The sequence below is a fragment of the Malania oleifera genome, chromosome 10 (assembly GCF_029873635.1).
Source record: "Malania oleifera isolate guangnan ecotype guangnan chromosome 10, ASM2987363v1, whole genome shotgun sequence".
Classification (NCBI taxonomy): domain Eukaryota; kingdom Viridiplantae; phylum Streptophyta; class Magnoliopsida; order Santalales; family Ximeniaceae; genus Malania; species Malania oleifera.
The window spans coordinates 5,842,047-5,850,904 of record NC_080426.1 but is presented as its reverse complement, the minus strand read 5'-3'; the positions used below and the strand labels follow the sequence as shown (position 1 = coordinate 5,850,904).

Here is an 8,858-nt window from a genome sequence, read left to right as displayed (position 1 = left end):
ATGAGCCAGTTCATCCGCTCTAGGCGGTGGGGAGGTTGCATTCAAGTACTATATGACATAACATCTCCTATTCTTGCTGTGTCGTGCCCGTAACACAACATTGCCATCTACAGGTAATCCTATGATGATGGCGACATCCTGCAACATCATCATCAACTAGCCGTAAGGAAAATGAAATGTGTGCGTTTTAGGCCTCCAACGCTCTAACAATGTGCTAATTAAGTGGTGGTCCAAGCGAATGTACCGAATCTGGTAGAATTGATAGAAACCTATTCATTGAATCCACGGAATGCTTCTGAGATGAGCATGCCATTTAATTTCTAATCTGTGCACACATTGACGCCTTTTAAAGGCGCCTGAATGATCCTCCTCCCATGCCTTGTAGGAAGGATGCAGGGTCCCCAATGTCAACACAGGAGAATCAATTGGACCAAACTCCATATATAAATGTTAAATATTATGAAAATCCAAATTTATAGATGTAGTAGGGAGCGTGTAAGAGAAAGATTTTAGTTGGACTTCCATCCAAGATGTTGCAGTATATATAGAGGGTTGAGGGGAGGAAGAGCATGCAAGGGGGCGAGTGGCAAAATGCAATTTTTTTTTTTGTGTTTTTTCATGCCATCAAATTTTAGGGTGCCTAGGTAAGGACACATGATAAAATTGACTTTCCAAAAGTCGATTTTATACTTTATTTTTTGTTTTCTCGCATTGGTGGCTTGAAAATCAGTGCTCTAGCAGTCCCAACCATCTATAGCTTTGTTTTTATTTTTTTTCATCCTAGCACCATATTTTTTTTTGTGGTGGAAATCAGCGCATCAGTACTTGGGGCCATGGGGTCTTTTGTTCTCTTCCTCTTCCATTTTTTTTTTTTTAATTTATCCTGACAAGTGTCCCATAGATAAATTTTTGCAATTTTTCCTCCTTTCCTCTATATTTGTGTTTTTTTTTTTTTTTTTTTGATTTTTTTGTTTTTTGTTTTTTTTTTAAAATATTTTCGTAAAAAACTCTAGGCTGAGGTCCCTAGCCACAAATTTCGGCCTTTCTCATTAATTGGCCCAACTCGTCACCTATGGTTTCTCTTTTCCAGCCTTCAAACTCGTGGGCCGATTCGTGCACCACGCGGAGCCCACATGCAGCAAGCCCAAACCCAGGCCAACTCACGCTCACTTAAATAGTTAAATACTCACTCTCCCTCAACGCGATTGGGTTTAGGGTTTTCCACTCGCAGCGTCTTTTGTAGCTAGCGCCGGCGAAAATGGTGAAGGAACGCCAAGGGGAGCGAGTCAGGTCTGCGTTCTCTTCTTCCTCTCCCTTTCCTCATTTGTAACCCTAACTCTTATATGCTTAAAGTTAATCTCAAATCTCTGTCTACGTTTGCCAGAAAAAATGAAAATCAATCACTGTCTGTGTTCTCACGTGCGTTCTAATATGTTGTTTGTATCAGGCTCTACGTGAGGGGAACGATTCTCGGCTACAAGAGGTTGATACATGCGATTTCTTCTTGACTATATTTTCATAACGTTTCTTGTTTGTGTTGATTTTGTTTGGGACTCCTTCATTGACCCGTTAGGTCGAAGTCGAACCAGTATCCGAACACTTCATTGATTCAGATCGAAGGCGTGAACACGAAGGAGGATGTCGCGTGGTACTGCGGCAAGCGCATGGCGTATATCTACAAGGCGAAGGTGAAGAAGAACGGATCGCACTATCGTTGCATTTGGGGGAAGGTCACGAGGCCTCATGGTAACAGTGGTGTTGTTCGAGCCAAGTTCAAATCCAATTTGCCTCCCAAGTCTATGGTATTTTTAACGAAAAACTTTGATGTTATTCGGCGTTCGTGAATTTTACGTGCGATTTGATTTTTGATTGTTTTCGTTTCTTCTTCTGCAGGGAGATAGGGTTAGGGTTTTTATGTACCCAAGCAATATATGAGGTATTGCTGATATTTCCGTGTCTTTTTTTTTTTTACTACTTTGTTTCCGGCTAGGGTATGGTTTTGTGGATCTCCTGGAATGTTTTACTGTTTGCTGAACAAATGTTAAATTCAAGCCTTGTCTTTGTTATTTATTCATTTGTTTATGGATGCACTTATTTTTTTTTATCTTGTGTTATCAAATGGAAGGTTCATTGTTTTTCTGATATTGTTTTCTTAAGCTACCTTGTCTGATTCTTTTGATTTTAGTGACTTTTTTTGAGTGATGTGACTAATGTCAATGTGGAATACAATGCAATTAGTGTATCATGCACATGGTTTATCTGCACAACAAAATGTCAATTTTATTTAATGTAATTAGAAATTTTATTAATTTATTCAAGTAAATGAACACGCCTTTGGCATATTCATGCAAACCTCATGCTCCTTGAGTGGAAGGTGGTTTTAACTGCCTATTCATGTGGGTGGATGCGTGTGTTGGTGGAATGTCCCTAAGAGTGCATATTTTATGGTTGTCTAAGGTCAAAGGATACCCTGGAGGTTGAAATGGACATTTAATGCTATACCAAACTCCAGAATATCAATTAGAGGAACCTGTGTTTTAAAAGGCTTAATCGAGGCTCGCCTTAAGGCAAGGCATGCTTAAAATGCTTGGAGGCTCAATATAAAATACCAAATTCCAAAAAGTCTAACGCATTACTTGTTGAGGCCTACGCATTTTTGCAAAAAACACGCCCTTGGCTTACACATTTTGGGCTTGTGATTCTCAAGTTAGAATTGATGAGGAAATTTTAACTATATGTTTGTACAAAAGGAATGTCATAATATGAGTTTATTTCTAAAACTCTTGAACCTCAACCTTTCCAAAAAATTTTGATTTGTATCTGAAGTCATTAGTTTGAACTTTGTAATGATATAGCTATCTCTTGTTATAATTTATGTCATGTATTCAAGTTAGCAATTTTTGAATGGCCAACAAGTATTTTGCGAACTACATCTAGTTTTTATTTTTTATATTATATTTGTGATTTTCTTAATTTTTGCTTTATTTTAAATATATAATTTATTTAACAAATTTTTATCTTAAAAAACAAATTCTCAAATGGCTTACGCCTCAACGCCTCAAGGCTTATGCCCCCCATTTTGAGGGTTAAAATGCCTCGCCTTACGCCTACGCCTTTTAAAACATTCACAGGAACTAATATCCCTTGTGTGTTTTGTGAGGGAAAACATTAGTGTAATTGTCTCTATGCTTTGGTAAGAATTGTTCTAATTTGTAATTCAATTCTACGAATGAAAGACGTATTGGGACTTCAAGGAGTTTCGAGGTTGTGAAAGTGTAGAACAGTAGGAGTTTGTTAGGGGGAGGGAGTTTGGTGAGAGAGTATAGACACCCCATTTTTCTGAGGCTTATATAAAATAATTGGGCAAAATTTATACAATAAAGTGAAAAAAAAAACAAAGAAATTGAATTTTTTTTTTACATTGAAAATAAAAAAAATAGAAAAAGAAAAATTGAAATAAAAAGGTCGGATTTTTCATGCTTGCACCTACACACACAAATGAATTTCATTTAGAAAATCATAATTGAAAATAATTTAGTTAATTAAGATTGATTGAATAATTTAAATTGATGAATCTAATTAACAAATTAGTTTTAAATTTGATTGATTAATTTAAATTTGATTAGTCAATCAAATTTAAGTTAGGAAATAGGAACATGCCTATAAATAGGGGATTTCTGAGGGTGTGAGAGACAGAAAATTGAGATTGGAAGACTAAAAATTGAGAGTTTGAGAGTCAAAAGGGAATTGTTTTTGTTGAAAAATTAAGAGTGAATTGTTGATAGACTGAGTGGTTGAGATTGAAGAAATCAAGGAAGAGTGAAGATTGAAGGGATCGAATTGCAGCAGAGACTTGGAATTGAAAGGCTCGAGCAAAGAGGAAGGACAAAGGCTTGGGTTTGAAAGGCACGTGCAATAGAAGGGAATTCAAGAGACTTGGATAAAAGAAAGAAGTTGCAAAATGGAGAATTCAAAAGTAGAGGTTTGGAATATCCATACCCAATTACCTGGATTTGGGTCAGCTTGACCGCAATCTAACCCATCTACCTGAAGACCTAAGAGCCAGGTCCAATTCTGACCTGTCCATTGACCTTTGACCCTGACCCGCAGCCCATTTAATTAAACCCAAAGCCCAATTGGGCATGAGTTAGTTGAGCCCAATCCAAAAGCCCAATTGGGCCTGAGACAGTTCAACCCAATCCAGAATTTAGTTAACCAACAACCCAATTTTGAATTCAAGCCGAAATGGCCTGGTCCAATCTAAATTTAGTCTAGCCCAATTAACTTATCTCTTCTAAAATCCCGACTTAGACTAAGCCAATCGACCTTCAACCAGTTCAAGCCCAAATCTAATTAATCTAACCCAGCTGACCCAAACTTTCACTAGACCCTAACCCTAATCAGAGCCTAAGCTTGAACTTAACCTGGGTTAGAACCTAGGTTAATTAACCCTTAATTTCCGTTTGGATCTTAGGAAAATCCAAGAAAATAGACCAATAAAAAACCTAGAAAAAAAATAAAAATAGACCTACCTCTAGATTCGCTTGTGGATCCATTTGGCTTGGAGGTTCCATGGATTTGGCAGAGAACTCTTGCTTTCTAATTCGCTGAACTTGCAAAAAGAAAACAGAGAAGAAGGAAAAAGTTAGAAAGATTGGGTGAGAAACTAAGAAAGACCGAGGAGAGAGAAACTAAGAAAGAATGGGGGAGAGAGAGAGAGAGAGAGAGACAGAAAGAGACATAGAGAGAAGTAGAGAGATATGAGAGAGAAGTAGGGAAAGAAGAAAAATAGAGAGAAAAGAAGAGATTAAAGAAAGAAAAGGAGATAGAGAGAAAGAAAACAAAGAGAAATAGGGAGAGATTTGCAAAAAATAGAGGAGAGAAACAGGAGTTATGTGGGGAAAGAAAAAAGAAAGTGTAGAAACGGAGAAAGAAGGAAAGAAAAGGAGAAAAAAAGGTTTATACATTTATATTAAAGGGACATGTGTCGTTGTCCGTACATGACATGTGGCACAACTAGGGCTGCGTTTTCAGGAAGCGATGTGGCGCAATCCTGGTTGTCCAATCTATGTTTTCTCTGGATTGTCAGATTACTGCCATGTTAGCGATTCGAGTTAAATCTCCATAACTAATTAGAGGCTGCCACGTGGTGGGTGACATCAAAAGTGAAAAGAGAAAAGCACTGACATGTGGCAGGTGACATCAACATGATGTCACTGTGCTATAGTAAATTGAAAAAAAAGGATTAATCAAATAGGACGTATCTCCATGTTTGGCTGACATAGGGCCCCCTTTCAGCTGGGTTAGTCGGTCTGACTTTTCTGAACCGTTCATTTATTTAATTAAAAATTAATTTTTAATGGATTTTTTTAATTTTTTAAAAATAGTTAAAAAAATCAGAGAAAATATCTTTAAAATTAGAAAAATAATAAGAATTATTTGAGTTATTTTGACTTGAATAAAACAAGAAAAATAAAAATACAAACAATGAAGAAAAGTCTTTAAAAATCTCAAAAATTTTTAGAAAAAAGTTAAAAAATCTCAGAAAAATTTTACAAAATTTTGGATAATATGAGAATATTTTAGAGGCTCTTTTGATCAAATTTGATGAATTTGTTTTATTATTATCTGTATATATATATATATATATATTCCATTTTTGTGTGTGTGCGTGTTCCAATGATTAAACTCAGGGTAAAGAGGTATTTCATATCTCACCTAAATTAGTTTCGACTGGGTTTATCTAATTAGATTCTCTCATTTGGAGGTCTTATTAAACATTTTTAAACCACACCTTTTTTCATATTTTTCTTCTTATGTTTTCATTTATTTTTAAAAGAGTTAATTTATGGATAATTCATAATTAGTTAGGTATCGTTTGTAGAATGGATGTGTAGGGGGTGCTAGTACCTTCCCCTTGCATAACTAAACTCCTGATCCCAATTCTGGTGTATATAAATCGAGTTTACTGGTTTCTTGGCCTAGGATTAGTCTAGAGACCAATCAACAAGTAGTAATTATGTGAGCTAACCGCATTGAGGTAAAAAATAGGTTAGTGGCGATTCCATCCAGCTTATAATATTATTATTCCTTGCCATTTAATACCCATCTCTGGGACGTTGCTATAGGGAGTATTATGGATGTTTGTGTGCAAGAGTTTTCAGTTTGTATGGTTGGGTGGCTTGGTGGAGCTGTGGAGTGTGGGACTTGGTGGGAGTGTAGTTGGATGTACAAAGATTATTAGAACACTAATTTTGAGCACAAGGTTCGTATATTGTTACTTTCAATCATTATTGGGTGACTTTGAAGGATTTAATAGCTTTAGTGATGACTTTCATATTCGGCCTTGCTTGCTCAGTTTGGTTCTCCGTATGGATTTTGGTTTACTAGGTCTTACTCTATAGATAATTTGTGTGTGGTTTCGGGATGATTCAATGTCTAGTATTTAATGCACAAAATTTGGTCATTGGATTGACTAGGAATACATCTTGTGATTGGGCTAGATTTCATCATCCTCAGCTGGTTCAAAATATAGAAATGCACAATGTGTCATTGGGAATTGCTGAGTCACTTCATTGGGAGGGGTTGTGGCTGAGAATTTTGTGAGCATGCAAAATTTTTATCCTCTAGATAGATTTATAGCTTTATTGAGTTGTAATTTTTTTCAATTACGGGCAGGGAAATCGAGAATATTTTTGGACTTTGCATTGCTTAAGCAGGGTGCATTTTCTCCCTGTTTTTCTAAGGCAGATAAGGAGCAATGAATTTTTCGTTCATTAAAAATAATTGAATGAAAAAAAGCTATATATGTGTTACCCAGGGTGTTAAAATGAGCGTGATGGCAAGATTGTCAAGATATTTTATGAACTTGTTCATCAATTTTGTTTATCAAGGGGATTAAAAAGATGTTCAGATTTTGCTCAAGGAATGGAAATGAACATAAGATATGATTATTGAGCCAAGATTTCAGTCTGAAAACTTGACTTGTTGAATTTTTATGGTCTTATTCCAATATTATTCCATTATGGACCGGCTTAAATTTTTTAATGTTTTATTCATAGAATTTTTTTGGTGTGGTGGTATATGATTGTGAGAGGGCCCAAGGGAGAGAAGCAAGAGAACAAATTATTTGTGAAAATGCTCCATTATTTAGTTATTTATTTATTTTTCCTTCCATTGGTAGTTAGCTTAAATCTTTGCCGGTTGCTAATTGATTCTTTCTTTTGTTTCCTCTCTTGCACTGCAATACCTAGGATGAAATATATTGTGCCTTGCATTGAATAGTTGTGTCATGGTGTTATATATATATATATAGATAAAATATTTTTGAACTGTCATGTATTATTGCGAGCTTGCTCTCATGTTGTTTCTTGTAATTGCCTGTATTCTTATTAATTTTTTTTTTGGGATTGCAGCTTGTTAGATGGGTGTAGATGCTAGACCCTGGAGCTCATCAGGATATGAAATGATACGCCTTCTAAGTTATTAATGAACTGTGTTATTATATTGTGTTTTGTAGCTGGACTAGCCTTTTCTGGTGGCGTCATTTTTTGTTTTGTTTAATTATTTTAGTGTTAAGCAGTTATTTTGTGATGATATTTTACCCATTTACTCCTCTTTTGAGAACAAATGCTTTCTGAATTGGAAGTTGGCTTGAATGAGATAATATGATTATGGACAGAGGCTATCTTAATGTGAGTGGCTTTTTTCTTTGTTCCTTCTAAAGCACTTATGAAGGTCTGCACAGATCTTGCTTAAATAGTGGGCATACAGTTTTCTTGCACAAGTTGACAGAGCACAAATGGTCAAAGTACCCATGGCAGTGTAATTCGATTTGTTCATTCAACTTTTTAATTCAATGGGTGTCAGATGGACTTGTTGCCCATTTCTGTTAATAGTTGCATAGATTTAAGTCCCTTTTGTGGAAAGGGGGAAGGGGGAAGCTTCTGCTATTGATCTCCCATTTGCATCTCTTTTCTTAGGCTTATAAATTAGAAAGTGGCATTTGGCCTATAAAGCGCATCCTACTAGTAGTACTTGGCTTGAAAATAGGTGTTAGTACAAGCATCTCAAGTACACCTCTATGCTTTAGGCACCTTCTCTTTTATAACTAGCATCCATTTGGGGCACTATTTAAATTGCTACATTTACCACGATTTCTATTTTTTTTTTAAGAGGCCCGAGGCTATTGTATTATATGTTATAAAAAAGATGGAACCTGTAATTGGCTGAAATAAATTACAAGAAGAGTAGCTCAAATTAGAGGGGCTCAACGTGGAACCTGACCTCCTGTGACTCCCGTCTCAACGCAGGATCATTCCATACTAGTATGGATCCTGTGAATCTTGGGCTGACGTACTTGGTTTTAAATTATGCATTCCTGCTTTTTGGTTTTTTGTTTCTGGCTAGTCAGCTCCTTGGAGCCGGCTGAGAACCATGGATCAAAATTGTTAAATGGTTAGGTTCTATTTATCAATTTCGTCCATTCTCGCCATAAAGAAGATTGGTCTGTAAACCACTTGCTCTTCAGATTCTGCAAAGCCATGACTCTTGATTTGGATTATGGCTGGCTGTTGCCTCTTTGACTGCTACTTGGGAGTAGTAGTCCATTGAAAGGCTCACGATCCTCACTTATGCTGCCTGTGTTTACTTTTGAAATAGGTTGGGGAACTAGAAAATGATCTTCTATTTGCTAACCTAGCTTTTTATCCCGTTAATGTTGTGTTTAGAATTATTGTAAGAGAATATTGGGTGCTATGTTTCTTTTTCCAAGGGATTTAGCTGCTTTTGCTACTGATTTTTCTCCTCTAATGTACTTTTGTTGAATGTTCTGTTTCCTTTGCTAACATATGCTGTCT

General features: G+C 36.1%; 1 protein-coding gene across 1 annotated transcript; it reads left to right on the top strand.

Annotated features, from left to right (window-relative positions):
- The first annotated feature begins 1,044 nt into the window (after positions 1-1,044).
- Positions 1,045-7,680, top strand: LOC131167026 (large ribosomal subunit protein eL33w-like). The gene is made up of 5 exons (XM_058125755.1): positions 1,045-1,290; positions 1,448-1,483; positions 1,574-1,802; positions 1,894-1,936; positions 7,416-7,680. Exons 1-4 carry the CDS (start codon positions 1,259-1,261, stop codon positions 1,933-1,935), a joined length of 339 nt encoding a protein of 112 aa, XP_057981738.1. The 5' UTR covers positions 1,045-1,258; the 3' UTR covers position 1,936; positions 7,416-7,680.
- Positions 7,681-8,858: the final 1,178 nt, after the last annotated feature.

Bases quoted from the DNA above. Each gene is read 5' to 3' on its own strand.
- LOC131167026 (XM_058125755.1), top strand. From the start codon at position 1,259: ATGGTGAAGGAACGCCAAGGGGAGCGAGTCAG. The intron at 1,291-1,447 runs GTCTGCGTTCTC...TGTTTGTATCAG, and splicing joins CGCCAAGGGGAGCGAGTCAG to GCTCTACGTGAGGGGAACGA. The intron at 1,484-1,573 runs GTTGATACATGC...TTGACCCGTTAG, and splicing joins ACGATTCTCGGCTACAAGAG to GTCGAAGTCGAACCAGTATC.